Source organism: Pelodiscus sinensis, chromosome 1 (genome assembly GCF_049634645.1).
Source record: "Pelodiscus sinensis isolate JC-2024 chromosome 1, ASM4963464v1, whole genome shotgun sequence".
NCBI lineage: Eukaryota > Metazoa > Chordata > Testudines > Trionychidae > Pelodiscus > Pelodiscus sinensis.
This window is the reverse complement of record NC_134711.1, coordinates 236941450-236958016: the sequence shown is the minus strand read 5'-3', so window position 1 is coordinate 236958016 and position 16567 is coordinate 236941450. Positions and strand designations below refer to the sequence as shown.

General features: G+C 40.0%; 1 protein-coding gene across 6 annotated transcripts in view; it reads left to right on the top strand.

Moving 5' to 3' along the window:
• The window catches only part of TFDP1 (transcription factor Dp-1), a 106591-nt gene extending 96917 nt beyond the window's left edge, over window positions 1-9674 (top strand). For 5 of the 6 annotated variants that reach the window (XM_006126366.4, XM_075918445.1, XM_075918411.1 and 2 more), the window contains exons 11-12: window positions 3076-3157; window positions 8359-9674. In XM_006126366.4, the coding sequence (XP_006126428.1) occupies window positions 3076-3157; window positions 8359-8506 (230 nt within the window). In that variant the 3' untranslated portion in view covers window positions 8507-9674. The remainder of the gene's footprint in view (window positions 1-3075; window positions 3158-8358) is intronic. The other variant, XM_075918449.1, reaches the window with a different exon arrangement.
• Window positions 9675-16567: the final 6893 nt, after the last annotated feature.

The window sequence follows — 16567 nt, the reverse complement described above, 5'->3', positions numbered from 1 at the left end:
AATGAACAGTTTCCCCCTTGAAGGCAGCATAAGGCATTTGACTAGCATTCAGAAAGCATTGGTAGCTTCCCTTACAGATATTTTATTACAGATATCTGCAGAGCAGCAACTTGGAATTCCATGTGCACGTCTGATACACTGTGCACTGATGAAAGTAGCTGCCTGTGATGCTTCTTTGGACATCCAGTACTGCAGTCTGTCGTCATAGCACTCCAAGCACCCTCATCATTGAAAGAGACACTGCTTGTGAATCATCTGGAGTATTTTATGCATAGGGATAATCACTCAAAGAATGTCAGTTACTCACCTTGCAGTAACTTGAGTTCTTCAAGATGTATAATCCCTATGTGTAGTGTATTACCCAATCTCTTTCTCCATTCCCTCATTTCCCCATTTTTGAATAGCAGAGAAGGAAAAGATGACAGTGGTCTAGCAGCCACCTTTATCCCCTCAGTGAGAAGAGCAAGGGTTTATGCATGTACCAAATGGATACTGCTTGGGTAAAATCTCCAGTCTGAGGCTCGTGGAGCGTGTTTGCAATCTGACATGCACTATGTATGGGGCAATGCATCTCAAGAAAGTCCAGTTACCACAAGGCGAGTAACTCATCTTTATAGTTTTATTAATAAGTGTTCCTTAACAATAAAAATTAAGGCAATATTCAGTTGATTGTTTCACATGCGAAATATCTGATAACTGCAAATGTCATTACTGTTCTGTTTCATTTTTTGTTGCCATAGTTGTTACTTCCCACCTCTAAGAAGAAAAACGTTTCAAAGAGTAGTGTTCAAATAGGAAGTATTTTGTTGCATTTTGGAGTCTGATAGTTCTCTCCTGCTCTCTAATTTCCTTCTTCCTTACCCCACAAATGGTGCTATTTTGAGTGTGGTGTTTGACTGAGTGAATGTGTCTTTCAGAGTTGTAAACAGTGTTCCCTTTAACATTGTCTGTCTGTGGGAGGGTTGAAATTACTTGTGTACCACCAATATTAAGTAGTGTATGTATAGATGTGCACCACCAATACAAACAAAACACACAATTTTAAGCAGTCCATATGTGTGGAAGAAGATATATTAAAACAAGGGATATTTAACAAGGAGCAGTGCTTATGATATTTAATATGAAATCAAATAAAATTAACACTATCCTTGGAGTGCATGTATCAACCTTTCTAACAGCTCAACCTAGTACTTGCTAATGCTGTCTCATAAGAGCTAGTACTCCACCAAATAGCAAAGATCTAGTATTAATGCAATACGTGTATTAATTAGTAACAAAAGATTTTTTAAAAATCATTAAGCTCAACATTTTAGATATCTGCAACACTCCAAAAATATTTTGTTAAAAGAATCTTTTATCTTAAGCCATTAACACCTTATGCAAACTTTGTTTGAAATATAAGCATGCAAATGTCCTGTCTCATACACTTCCTTTGCAGCCTGCTCTCTCCCTCAACCCAGTCAGATAGAGGACTGCAGCTAGTCAGACAGCCCAAACAAACTGTCCTGTGCCTCTACCTTACTGCACAGATGTTAGCACCCACCCACCCTCTCTTTTCCCCCACCTACCCCATGCAATTAGCCCTTTCAAGCCTCCTGGGAAGAGGGAGATAGAGTGCTGAGTTTCTGCCCCTCTCTCCTCCTGCAGAGGGACACTCTAAACTCTCCTTCCTTCTGACTCCTCATCAGCCAATTAATTACCTATTCACTCACTCCCCAGCCACTAATTGTCATCTTCTCTCCCTTTTTATTGGCTCTGGGAGCTCCTCAGTTCAAGCAGGCAGCTAGCTCCCTTTAGCTGCTTGCTCAATGAGAGGCCCTTCCCCCACCAATTAGCTGTGCTCTCTGTCTATGCGGGAGCTTTGAATTTCTGAGCAGAGCTCAGAAAACTGCTATGCAGGCATGCAGTTTACAGGGTACCTTGATTGTAAAACTTCTCTCTCTCTCTCTCCCCCCCTCCCCAAGGCTGCAATCAGTGGGTGATTGTTTATGCAAATGAATATTAAGTTTAGGCATCTGCTTGGGCATAATTTTTAAAGCCTGCCTGAATTTGGCTAGACCATATACTTATTATTGGATCGGTCAGGTTTGTGTCAGGTTGCAACTGTCTGTCCACCAATCCAGACTAGATTAACTTTTGTTTCCTTGAATGGAGCGGGTGGGATAAATTACCCATCCTGCTTCAGCTCATACAGAGCAGTCAGTTACCTCACTCCCTCTGAAACTGCCAGTTGCATCATCTTTTCTATAGGTCTTGACTTGTTTTAGGCTTCCTGCTCTCCACACCATATTCCCATCATCTGCCTTCAGCCATCTCCTGCCCATGAGACTGGTGTGGAGATGCTCCATTCCTGCCAGACACCATCATTTCATTACTCTGTTCTGCAGAAAATAGCGTTGCCAGGTGTCCAGTTTTCTACCAGACAGTTCGGTATTTGTGCCCTCAGTCCGGTAGAACAGGCCAGGTCTGCTTCCTGCCCCCCCTCCCTCTGGGCCCCCCTCTCCTCCCGTCCAACCCCACGGCCCCTGACTCTCCCCCCCAGCTTTGCTTCCTGGCCCCCCCTTCCTCCGGGCCAGCCCCGCAGCCCCTGGACACCCCCCGCCTGCTCTGCTTCCCGCCCCCCTCCTCCCAGCCCCCTCCTTCCTCCTGTCTAGCCCCGGAGCCCCCTCCCCGCCAGCTCTGCTTCCCGCCCTGCCCCCCTCCTAGCTGATTCTTCCCCCCCCCCCCCCCCCCCCCCCCGCCCACGATCAGGTGTGTCTGGTTTTTTGGTGGCGTCTACCTGGCAACCCTAGCAGAGAATGTGCTGCAAATTCACAGCATTTCTCATTCCACAGTGTACAAAAGCAGTGAGGTCCAGCCTTGGGCAGGAGTGCTGCACACAATCATCACTGTGCTAAAGCTTACAGGCAGATGATCAGAGACTACAGGACTTGAGCCCAAAGCATCAGGCTGTCTTCAGTCCAATCTGAGCCCAATACTGGTCGTGTCCAATCAAGTTTGTCAGGTTGTAAGATTAGATTGTTTGTATGTTGTTGAATATATATTAGAAGAATATACTTTGCTTTTGTTTTACAGAGATGGCTCAGGGATCAATCAGCAGTGTATATGTAACATCTTCGTCGGGTTCTACTTCAGATGTCACAAGATTTTCTGCCAAGTAAGTTTAATACATAAATTAGCTTTAGCCTGTATTCTGTATGCTGTGCTGTCTTGTCCTGCCTCAGTTTCACAGTAAACATGGTGTATCTGATTATTTTTAAAGGTAATTCTGAAGGAAGCATTATTTTTGCTATATTCACTGGCGTTTCTTACCATTGCCTGTTTACGTCTTGAAGGAGCAGTTGTGCCATTATTTCTACTACTACAACAGCTTTATTCTTTTGACATCTTTGTATAAGTGAATTGTGGTTAATATGTGACAAGCTAAGCAGTAGCTTCTCCCAAAACTAAGAGAAAATAAATTAACTAGACTAGGATTAGTATAGAGTAGTTTAAATTTAGAGGATGATTTCCTGCCACAAAGTTGCCATCTAGGCAAGGTTCTCGTTTGGTTCTGGTTCCCTAGCTCAAGGCAGGAAAAATTTCTTTCTTTCCTCCTTGACTGCTCAGAAATAGGCAGTCACTCTCTTTGGGTACGTCTAAACTACATGCCTCTGTCGGCAGAGGCATGCAGATTTGTTTGTTCAGCAAAGGTAAATGAAGCCGCGATTTAAATGATCGCGGCTTCCTTTACATTTACATGGCTGCCGCGCTGAGCCGACAAACAGCTGATCAGCTGTTTGTCGGCTCACCGCTACTCTGGATGTTCCCCCCTGTCGACATCAAAGCCCTTTGTCGGCAGCCCCGGTAAACCTCATTCCACGAGGAATAACGGGGCTGCCGACAAAGGGCTTTGATGTCGACGGGGGGAATGTCCAGACTAGCAGCGAGCCGACAAACAGCTGATCAGCTGTTTGTCGGCTCAGCGCAGCAGCCATGTAAATGTAAAGGAAGCCGCAGTCATTTAAATCACGGCTTCATTTGCCTTTGCTGATCTGTCTAATCTACATGCCTCTGCCGACAGAGGCATGTAGTCTAGACAAAGCCTTTATGTGCTACTGTAGCCATACACTTTCTCTGAGCTGAACTGTTTCCCCTCTCTTTCTTGCTCATGTTTATTGGAGTACTTATACTATAAGTACACTAACCATATGTCCCAGATTTTCTGGAACAATCCTGATTTTAAATACACTATCCCTTTGTCCCCATAATGAATTGAAATGTCCTGGAAATTCTAATATGTGGGTGGGAGGGTGGAGAAAGCCCTGAGGGGGCCCCCCTCCAGATCCAGCTTATGGGGAAGAAGTGAGCCAGATATAGCTCCGCACACTGCCCTTTCCCTTCCACCAGTTGGGGGAATAGCCTTGCAAGGATGCACTTCCTGGAGGCATTTCACTTTGTTCCCATTGCCCAGATTCTGGCCAATGGGAGCAAAGTGGAATGTCTCCAGGAAGTGTGTCCCTGCGAGGCTGTTCCCCCAACTGGTGGAAGGGAAAGGGCAGTGAGTGGAATTTGGCCAGTGGGACCGGCGTGAAGCTATCCAGCAACATGCCTGAAAGCTGCAGGAAAGCAAGTGGCCTCCCCACGCCGCACCCCCAGACCGCTTGCTCACCACCTTGCCAACACCCCACACCCTAGCCCGCTCACTTACTGCCTCCACCAGGACCCAGCACTTCCATCCCACTCAGTCACTTTCCTGCCAACACCAATGGTCAATTTTGTGCGGTGACTGGGCAATCCTCTGCGGCCCAAACCCTTCCCGATTGCTAGAGGGTGGTGAGAGGAGTTCATAGGGGAGTCACACGACCTGCTTCCAGACTGCTCACTCCACCCCAGAATTCCCTCCTGATAGATCAAATCCGCGCTCGGGGCAGTCCTATGGGGACCAAACTCATCCTGTTTGGTAGAGGACAGTGGAAGGAGTTCTTAGAGGGGTCACATGACACCCTTTACTTCTGATCATGTGTTCATATTGACCCCAGGAGTCCTACCCCAAGGGCAGGACTTTGTGTCAGGTGGGAAGCTCCTAAAGGGTCAGAGGCCTGGCTAACAATTGATGGTAGGTACCTTATATCATATGTTCCCATTTTTTGGTTCTGAAAATATGGTCACTATAACGATAAGACACCTGTGCAAGAGCCCTATGTAGTTTTATATTTCATTTTATAACTGAGTAATACACCAAGCAGCATTGAAAAGGAACAAATTAAACGTAGCCTGCCACTGAATTATCTACTAAAGTGTCATTTCTTCTACTCATTTGTCTCCAAGATCATTTGTTCCTTCTTTTCTAAAATTGGTTTGTGTTGCGTGGCCAGGTCACCAGATTTGGTTTGTTTTGGATCAAGGAGGGCGAGGGGAGCAAGTTTCAGAATGCCTTGACTGTTTCTGTACCTTGACATCCTTCTACATTGCAGAACCAACCTGAGTCACCGAGGGTACCCGCTCCCCCGTCTGTGTGTCTGTCTCTCTCTCTCTCTCTCTCTCTCACATTAGCATGATTGCAGTCCCCAGGTTGTGAACCCCTCTTTCAGGACATGACTTTATTAACTTGCTTTCCACTAGCTGAAAATCTTGTGTTGGATACCTTTAGACAAGGGAAAATTAAATCTGTGATTATTTTTCCTCTGAAGATGCCATCCTGGTAGTTTTCTGTCACTCTATCACAGGACTACTCAACATTGTAAGCCCTGGGGGCCACAATTATATTCTCAGCACGTGTCGAGGGCTGCAACTTAAGTGTGGTTGCATATATATGCAAATATATATGCAAATAGCTTCTTTCACACTGACAGGCTTGAATACAAAGATAAGGCAAGACTACAGAACACACAGGCCCCATTTAAGTCAGTTCTGCTGATATTAATAAAATGCAATATTTACCAATATGACAGCACTTTTAATGAGCAATGACAGTCCAGGAATTTAACTTCTAAAACGCATATCAACAGAAAACCATTATATTGACTACTTTTTTGTTTTGGCTCCCACCCATGTGCCAAGTGTTGAGCCTTCTATAAACCCAAACTGCACCGCAGGCCGCAAACAAACGGGCTGTGGGCCACATGTTGAGTAGCTCTGCCCTATCATGTTATCCCAGAGTTTGGAAAGGGAACTATTTGTGAATAAACCTGAGTTTATTGTTCTGTCACACTGGAACAGTAAAATTTCAAATAGTTTTGTTAGTGGACAGGCTTATTTTTCTTTTATTGCATGTTCAAGTCAGGATGGGACAGTTGCAAGGGAATGATTAAGCTGTAAGATGATGCAGGACTACCAGTGGGAAGGATGGGGAGATCTTTCTATCTTGTGCTAGGAAGCTAAAGTTCAGGAGTTAGTATACTGCCAGAATATCTTCCGAGAAGCAGAAATAAAAAGTTAGTAAACTTCCCCCTTTTCACCTTCAAGTTTTCATCAAGTTTCTTGTGTAGTGATTGGGGTCAAATGGGAAACCTTATATACTAAGTTTTACAAGGAATTTCCATACACCATTTAGATTTGTTTCACTCTTAGATTTGTTTCACCCTTTTTATTCTTAAATATTAAAATACTTAACTCTCCTAATTAAATATTAATACACACTTGTTGCATGAGGGAGAATCACTAATAACTGAGAATGTTAAACAACATTTGTGAGAGAAACTTTCAAGTTAGCAGGTCTTGATAATTTGCATCCAATACTCCTAGAAAAATGACCAAAGAAACCTGTCTTATTGATGATCTATTTTACTGTATGTTGGAAAGTTTAGTGAATCCCAGTAGGCTAGAAATGTACTACTATTGTACTGTATCAGTGTTCAGGAAGGGCAAGCAGCATGACCCTAGGCAATTAAAGGCCAGTTGGTCTGACATTTGCAGATATAGAGTAAAAGAAAATCTGAGCTATTGCTTAATAAATAGAGGATAGAAATATAGTTAATTTTAGCCAACATGGTTTTATTGAAAATAGGTTTTGTTAATTAAAGTTGATTTTCATTTTTTTCATGAGCTATAAAAAGTTTGATAAAGGTAATTAGATTTAATGTTTATAGTATTTTATAAAGTATTTGATTTAGAGAACTGCACAACTTCGATTTTTAATAAAAGCATCATACAATATCAAGCCCACCTTAAATTAACAACCAGTAAATTAATAAGTCTGAGTGTCAGTGAATGGGGAATCATCAAATGAAAATATTTCTTACATGATTCCGCAGGGCATGACACTTGACGGAGTAGTAAATAATGAGGACAAGGGAGGTCATATGGAGCAGTAACAACATATTTTACACTGTACCATAGTGCAAACTAGAGTGGTGTGAATTGCAGAATGCCCTAACTGCTCTGTACAGTCCTTATTGGCATGAACCAAAAGGTCATGTTCATGTGCAGTTAATTCCCTTTTTGTTTGTGCCAGCAGGATCTCAGCAGGGCAGTAAGAGTACATATTCCTGTAGTTCACACTAGTTCTAGATTGAATCAGCTCAATTTACCAAACAAACATTAGTTTTTTTTCTAAGAGTCAATATATAGAAGCAAATAATGCAGGCTATACCTACATTATGGGAGAAAATACCTTTCAGGGAGAGACTTGGAATTCTCTGAAGTTAATCAGAAGATCAAGAGATGACTTGATTGGGGATAAGTACTTTCACAGGGAGAAAATACTAGGTAAAAAAGAGCTTTTTAATATAGGAAAGAAAAGCATAACAAGAACATGAAAGTTAAAGCCAGACATATTCGAGTGAGAAATAGGGCACAGATTTTGAGAGAATTGTTAGCTATAGAAACAAACTATCGAAAGAACTGACAGATTCTCCATTCCTTGAAGTCTTTAAATCAAGACTGGATGCCTTCTGGGAAATAAGCTTTAGTTTTGATGAAAATGTATGGCCTTAATTATACCTCATGTGAGATTAAATGATTTGATGGCCCCTTTGGGCCTTAAAACTATGAATTTTTAACACTAAATTTATTTGGAGAGAAATCTGGAAAGCAGATTTTGGTATGGCTAAAATACTTTTGAACTATTTTTCATGGTTACGTTAAACTTTGGGAAAATGTACAAGTGTCTCCCCTTTCTGATTTGTTTAGCTCTCTCTAACTGTTGCAATTTGCCTTTGAATATGGATTTGCAGTCTTGGGAAGGAAACCATTTTTAAAATGGGATTTTAATAATGAACTAATATCGTACCAGTTCCACAAGTAGATGGGAGAGTGATAAATAAAAGCCTTGATGACTAATTCCTTGAAATGCTGAAAGTTTCATTAAGTGTAACACCTCAATTATAAGTTAGTTTATCATTTCTCACTTTTTTAAAATTTAATTTCCTCCTTCAGTGACTTCAGCAATGGTGGAGATGGGATGTTAGCCACAAGTTCCAATGGATCTCAATACAGTGGCTCAAGAGTTGAAACGCCAGTCTCGTATGTTGGAGATGATGATGATGAGGATGATGACTTTAATGAAAATGATGATGATGACTGATCCTTTCTGATTGTAGACTTTTCAGGAATAAAATTGTTCTAGGGAGAGTGTGCATGTGAGTGCACACTCTCTTTTATCTTTTTCTTTCTCTCTCAAAAAAAAAATATATATATATATATTTTGCCCCGTCCCACAAGGAAAATATTGGTAAGCAGTTCTAAGTTTAGAAATTGCACCTCGGATAAGCAAATAAGGATTGTTTTATGTAGGATATTTTTAAATGTGGTGTGGATGTGTGTTTTGATACCAGTGTGTTAATGCAGAGCCTTTATTATTTGCTCCTTTTTTTGTACTTGAAGGAAAATGCATTTTGCCACAAATGTTATTGCTAAGTTTGCTAAAGAAAACGTAGCCACATGAATGAAGAAATAAAATGCTGTCTTTCTATGAAAAATGGATACACTGAATGGCCATAAGTTTGGAGTGTATTTTGAGGATACCCTTTGTTGAGGGATGGCAAGCTCATGTAGTAGTTGAGGGTTTTTTGTTAATCATGCAGTGTCCAAAGAACCAAACAAGATCATCTTACTTTTTTACATGTTAAATTCCAGAAATATTATTGTGAATTTATTTTTCCTCAATATCTAACATGATTCCATCAAGTTTATATGCTGTTTTCACTGTACGTTGGAACATATGAATTACAAAGTTTTGGCAAATGTTTACTGCCAGCTGATGCAGCTATTAATGTCTTGAGGGTTTGGAATGAGTTATTGCTTATGGTAAAAATTGCCTGATTTCTTACAGGCAGACTTTGGAAACTTTTTATTATATAGTTGTTTACATACTTATAAGTCTATCATATAAAAACATGTACTGAAACAAATGTTTGTATTTGTTTCATAAGCATCTTCCTGTAATCTATTATAAAGTTGAAATTAAATATAGAGAATGTTTTAAGTTTTTTAACTCAAAATTGTCAATCATTTTTAATAGTTCATTTTTATAAAACAAATTTCAGGGCAGGTGGTAGTCTTTTAAAAATTTATTCACAAAACATTTAACTGCACAAATACTGTCAGCTGCCTATCTAAGACAGTAGTCTTTTTATTGAAACACAAATAAACTTTTCTGTAATATTTTATGGAATATAAAGAGACTTTAATTGTTTGACTTGTTTAACCTTGGCACTGTTAGTTTTTATTAATAAAACGCGCATGGGCATTTTAACAAACTCTGTGTTTTTCTAATTTAGGACTATTCTACCTAGAACTTTCATCTTATTCAGAGACTTAGCAGATATCTCCGCTATCAAGTGGAGGTGTGAGTTTCTAAAATAACCCATTGGTTTTTAAATGGGTAACCGAATATCTTAGTTCATTTTACCCCAGAATTCATATATTCCTTTACTGGGAACAGCAAAATCACATCTGTATCTGCAAAGCCTATCACAGAATTTGAGTGACAGCCCCAAGACTGGTTTGACTCTTATCTTCGATTGTCTCCTGAGTTGTAAAAGTCTAGCACATCAGTTAGTGTTAGACTAGAAGAACAGATAGGAGAAGAGGAAGGCTAAAAGTTGGGGACAAAAAAGATAAAGAATGGGTTTAAATCAATGGTTCCCAACTCTTTTCTCCAACTATACTTAGCTGAGGCTTTGGTAGTCAAAAATTAAGGGACCACCTCAGTCTCAAAAGCTACCCCCTTTTCATAATTTCCTGTCTTTGATTACTTCTACAAAACAGGAAGGAGAGGTTTTAAAATAAGAAGCAGGATTAGAGCTGGGAAAGAGGAAATAAATCTATTTGCACTCTTTCCCCTTCAGAAACATTTCATTGCAAAGGCAAATACCAAAAATCAAGATTTGGCTTCTTGTAAATTACTTGTCAGACTGACTTTAATGCGCTGTGCCCACAGACCAAAGTAGATGACTATTGAAAAGGAAAAGAAAAAGGGAGAGCAACAGCATGGAAGAGAGTGGGGTTTGAGTAAGTGGAAAAGGGAAAAGAACTGGCAAAGTGAAGGTAGAGTACTAGAAGAGGAAAAGGGGGCTTAAAACCTAGGGATGTCATAGGGAGACAGAACGGAGAATTATAAGAGGAAGTGGAGAGAGAGGCAAAAATTGAAAGCAGGCCCCAAAAAATATACAGGAAAGATACAATAGGAAAAACGAGAAGAGATGAGGAATGATGGGAGAGGGGTAGAAAATATATGAAACCAGTGTAATGCAGCAACAATGCCAGCCATTGCATAAATAGACGAGGTGTGGGATATTCGGACTTAACTCAAACAGGGATGGGGGTACTCTGACCCCAAAATGTTGAACTACAGATATATGTTCAAGACAAGTGGAATCAGAAGTAGGCACAGAGAGAAAGGAAGAGTTGAGTGAAGTACAACATTCAAAAAATCCTGCAGAAAGAGTATAGAAAGGAAAGGAGCCAGAAATTAAAACTAGGATTTAGATTAGGAAACATGAGAAGGTTGGATTTGGGCCTGCAAGAATGGATTAAAAAATAGATGATCTGGCATTGGGAGAGGACAGAGATAGGGAAGTTACCTACTGTCTCTCCCCTCATTTGCCTGCTCTTTTCAGTAATGTGTCCTGTTCATTACTATGCAAATAAAGGATAATGTTTTGTAATGGTTGCAGTGTGTATACCTGGAAAATAGTGATAGAAATGTTGTCGTGTTAGTCTGGTGTAGCTGAAGCAAAAAACAGGACTATGTAGCACTTTAAAGACTAACAAGATGGTTTATTAGGTTTCGTGGGCCAGACCCACTTCCTCAGATCAAATAGTGGAAGAAAATTGGCACAACCATATATACCAAAGGATACAATCAAAAAAATGAACACGTGCACCCAGGAGCAAGTCTGCATGAAAATAAAAGAACTAAGGCAGGCCTACACCAAGGGCAGGGCACAGGAATCACCAACAGCATTTGTTATGCAGGTGCATATTCTTGACATTTACAGAGCAGCCACATGGTACTCGGTTCATATTTTCTTAAGTCACTACGCTATTGCGCAGCAGGCGAGGGACAATGTGGCCTTTGGGAGTGCTGTGCTGCCATCCATTGCAAATTAGGCATTGATAGACGTTGACCCCACTTCCTAAGGTACTGCTAGGGAGTCACCTAATTGGAATGGACATGAGCAAGCACTTGAAAAAACAGTAACTTATCTCGTACTACTTGTGTTGCTCATGTCCATTCCAAATTCCACCCACCTGGAAGAAGGAACTGAGGGGGTGGAGGGCCAGCAGAGGTCTATATATGCCAATATAGATGCATCACTCTAGGGGGCTCATTGTCTGGCCCAACAGATACTGCTAAGGGAATAAAGCTCTAGAATATGTGCATGCAGCATGCACACATACCTAATTGCAATAGACATGAGCAACATATTTCAAAGAATAACCATTATGAGGTACGTAACTGTTTTTTCCACATGCAGAAGTTCTGGAGCCACTGCCGGTCATCCCTCTGCTCCATGACAGTGTCATCCCACCAGTCGGAACTGGTGTTCCAGCACCAGAAGTGGCAGCGCACAGTGCAGGGGAAGATGAGAAGGGCTGTGGTGCATGAGAAGCACGTAGCCTTGGGTGAGGATGTGTCCCAGAGTGAGCTGCTGGTCCTGCAGTGCAATGAGGGCAGCCTGCATCAACTGTGCCAGGAGTCAAAGAGCCGGTGACTGCTTTGCAGCAGGTCCTGCTCCATGGCAGAAGTGCTGTGGTGTCCACAAGGCAACCAGAGCATGCAGTAAAAGGGTTTGCTGTCCCTCAAGGAGGTGAGGGTAGGCTATGGGAAGGAGACTGAGACACGGTTGTAGAGGGGAGCCCCTTTTAGCATGAGCTTCAGGCAGCAGCTATAGGAAGTGACTAATGCCCTGCCCAGAGTGTTTCCAGGGGGCTTTAAATGTGATTCAGGCTCCAATCAGTGTGGACACCAATATAATTGATACAATTATATCAATTATTTTGATCTAATTCTGCACTATTTTGATGGGGATTTGTAGTGCAGATACGCTATTTCAAAATAGTTTGAGTTATTATTTTGAAATAACTTGGTAATGTAGACATACCCATTGGTACTGGTCTTGTTGGTTTTCTAAAATAACTCCTGATGAAAGTATCACCTTTCCCTTTATGATAATTTGCAAATAAAGTGTTTACCAATTCTGGAATCAGAAATTGGTTTTCCTTATAGAAATTTGCCATTCTTTTCAGAAGAAAAGTGATTTTGTATTAAAAAAAAAACACTTTTAGTTCTCTGTAGCCCAGGATTATTTGTTCAGAGGAAGGTAAATAAGTGAAGATATGTGGTGCATTGGACCTTGAAGTTGGTCATTTGGCAAATAGTTTATTTGCGGAGATAAGTATTTGAAAGCAAAATCTTCTGATTTTTACTATAGATGAATACAAGTAACTTGAAAAACCTTCACCCCAATAGAAATCCTGAAGTAAAATTTGGATCTTTTTTTTTTTTTAAGTGGAACACTCTGCCACCACTTGTTAATGCAGCCTTCTTGTTCAAAAAGGGGTCCGCACAAGTCACATTATTAGAATCAATTTTTTGATAGGAAGGTATGTTGCCTTTCTCCTTCGATAGCGCATAATCTTCAGTGGGTTTTCCTTTCTCCCCCTATATTATTGGATGTAGAGTAGACCTTTTGTCCTGGCTTTTGCATGGTCTGAGCATTTTTCAAATTTCTCTGTCTCTCTTAGAAAGTACAGATAGTAGGCTAAACATCTCTGTACCAGCTTTTTCAGATACATCTTGGTTCTTATTTATTTGTTTGGAACAAATAAAGGGAACCTTTTTTTTTTCTTAAGTTTGACACATTCCTCCCACTTCCCCTCAGTTTTCCTGCTGGGCCAAAGATTGCAGAGGAGCAGATAATTAAAAGCTAGGAAATATACATCTGTGTTCTGTATAATTACAACATAGCATGGATTGGAATGAAGCAGAAAGAGATGCTTCAAAGCACAGAATAGCTGCTTTTTGCTTCAGTTGTTTCTGTTTAGGTGAGTGGTTCCTGTCATTTTCCATTCTGTTGTCTCCCTCTCACTTGTGTGGTCATATTCTGCCTCAGGGTGAAGTATTTTGAGTAAGCCTGTGCTGATTATCAAAGATATCACTACATTGAGCAGGAAAAATCCCTGTATCTTCTTTGAGCTCAAAAAAGTTATTCAAATCTTTGCTATGAGAAATGCAGCATATTTTGATGTGGAAGAGGAGCTGTAGGTGCTGAATGCCTATTTTGTCTTAAAAGTAGGGAAGAGACATGCCCTTATGAAAGATAACAATGTTAATGGCCTCATCAGGTACCTTTTTCAGTTCTGGTTTTCTTTTTCTTAAAGCTTGCCATTATTTTGGACTCGCTATTCCAACGTCCCTGTAAACCTAATTCTACAAGGAGTAAGGGGCTTTTTGGAATAGCACTTTATTTTGAAATTTGGTGCTGTCTAGCCAAATGACAAAATAAGCTATTTCAAAATAGCATTGAAATAAGATACAGAATTTGTGTAACTCAAAGTGAGTATCTTATTTCGAGTTAGTGCTGTGTAGAAGCAGCCGTAGTCACAAAGCATTAGTATTTTCTTACACCATCTGTGCAAATGCTAATACAGTGATGCAAATCTAACTCAGCTGCAAGAATGGATTGTTTAAAAGATTCAACATCATATTTTCTGCTGTAGCACATCATGTCAGTGGAGAACAAAATGAAGTCCTTGTCAAGGATGATGCTGAAATACTTTCCAGGCAAATTAGTAACTACAGAAGAACAGTGAGAGCTTTGTCTCTTTTGTAACACAAAGCAACAGTACAACCTGCCACCCTGAGCAGAGTTGCAGTACCTACAGATAAAACAATCGCTAATACATTCATTTGCTCTGGAAATGCTGGAGGCCCCAGATACACTAGGAACCTTGAAATGCTTCATTAATTTTCAAGGTCCATGTCTACTATGTATGCCTTACTAATAAAGATGAATTCTACTGGTCTGGAGTTCTTTGAAAAAGCATGGACAGGTGAATTTTATCACAGCACTTAAAAGAACCCCAATGACAGAACCTATTGCAGAATGTTAAATATGTTTCTGAGGTAAAACCTGACGCAGCAAAAGGTTCTGTTCAAAATGCATCAGTCCTCCTCCTTGTTCAACAAATTGCTCAAAGAAGTTGGGTTATAATTTGCAGGAGATAATGCTGCCTGCTTCTTGTTTACAGTGCCACCTGAATGTGAGAGCAAGGCGTTCACCTTGCACTAAAAATTCATGTGTCCTTTCATACTTCAACCATTCTTCTGGACATCATGTATTCATGTTGATGGTTTCTGCTCAATAATGATTTAAAACAAAATAGATTGATGCATGTTTGTTTGCATCATCTGAGTCAGATGCCTCCAACAGAAGATCGATTTTCTTTTTTGGTGGTTCAGTTCAGTAGTTTCTGCATCAGTATGTTGCTCTTTCAAGACTTCTGTAAGCACACTCCACATCTCATCCTCCTTGGAAGGCACTTTAGACTCTTAAACCTTGGATAGAGTGCTGTAGCTATTTTTAGAAATCTCATAGGTATCTTCTTTGCCTTTGTCAAATCTGCTGTGACTGTTCTTAAAACAAATATGTGCTGGGTCATTATCCGAGACTGCTATAACGTACTATATAGCAGAATGAAAGTAAAGTAGAGCAGGAGACATAATATTCTTCCCCAAAGTATTCAGTCACAAATTTAATTAACACACATTTTTAAATGAGCATCATCATCATGGAAATGTATCCTTTGGAATGGTGTATGAAGCATGAAGGAGTATACAAATATTGAACATAACTGGCACATAGATACCTTGTAAACTGGCTGCAAGAGTGCCATGCAAACAACTGTTTATATTTTCAGGTGACATCATAAATAAGAAGCAGTCAGACTTATCTCCTGCAAATTATAACCAAACTTGTTTGAGTGATTGGCTGAACAAGAAATTGGACTGAGTAGACTTTTAGGTGCTAAAGTTTTACATTGCTACATAATTGCACTCAAAACTAAAACATCTTTTTTAAGTTATACTTTCATGATAGTGTGCACTACAGTACTTGTATGAGGTGAACTGAAAGATACTATTTCATTTTTACAATGCAAATATTAGTAATTAAAAATATTTAGTGAATACTATAGATTTTGTATTGTGTTGTAAATTAAATACATTTAATTTAATATTCTCTAACAGTTCAGTTAATCATGATTAATTTTTAGTTAATTGCATGAGTTATGCAATTAACAGCCCTACTGAAAATTACTAAAAATATTTACAAAAATCTAGGTATGTTTTTAAATCAGTCTAGATAACTTGCACTCAGGAGTTCTAAAATAGTTGGCTTAGGATCAGTAGATTGCTGATAATTTTTTATTGTATGGCACAAGGGAGTGCCAGAAGAATTGTAGAAGTAGCAATATTGGGCTAGTATTTAAAAAGGGCAAATGTGATGGGATAACTATATAGATTGACTAGCTTGACATCAGTTATGAGGAAAATAATAGAAAAGCTGATATGGGATTCAGTTGGTAAAAATGTAAAGCCGGGAGTAGTCAACAGGCAGACCACAGGCCAAATCTGAACGACCAGATGCTTTTGAGTGGAACCAGACATCATTATTGTTGTTTCTTTATTTCTTTGAAGTCTGGATCTTGACTATAACTTGACCAAGAAATCTGGTCCTTGACAAAAATAATTGATAACCCTTGATTTATAGGAATATAATTCTTGAAAGCATGATTTTATGGAAAATAGACCTCATCAAACATCTGATTTTTTTTTTTGAGATTACAATTTTAGTTGATAACGGTAAGTTCATTGATGTAATATACATAGGCCTGGTCTACACTACAGATCTTTATTGGTATAACTACATCACTTGGGTGTGAAAAACCCATATACCCAAGCAACACAGAATCATAGGGCTGGAAGAGACCTCAGGAGGTCATCAAGTCCAGCCCCCTGCCAAAGGCAGGACCAATTCCAATTAAATCAACCCAGCCAGGGCTTTATCAAGCCGAGACTTAAACACCTCTAGGTATGGAGATTCCACCACCTCCCTAGGTAACCCATTCCAGTGCTTCA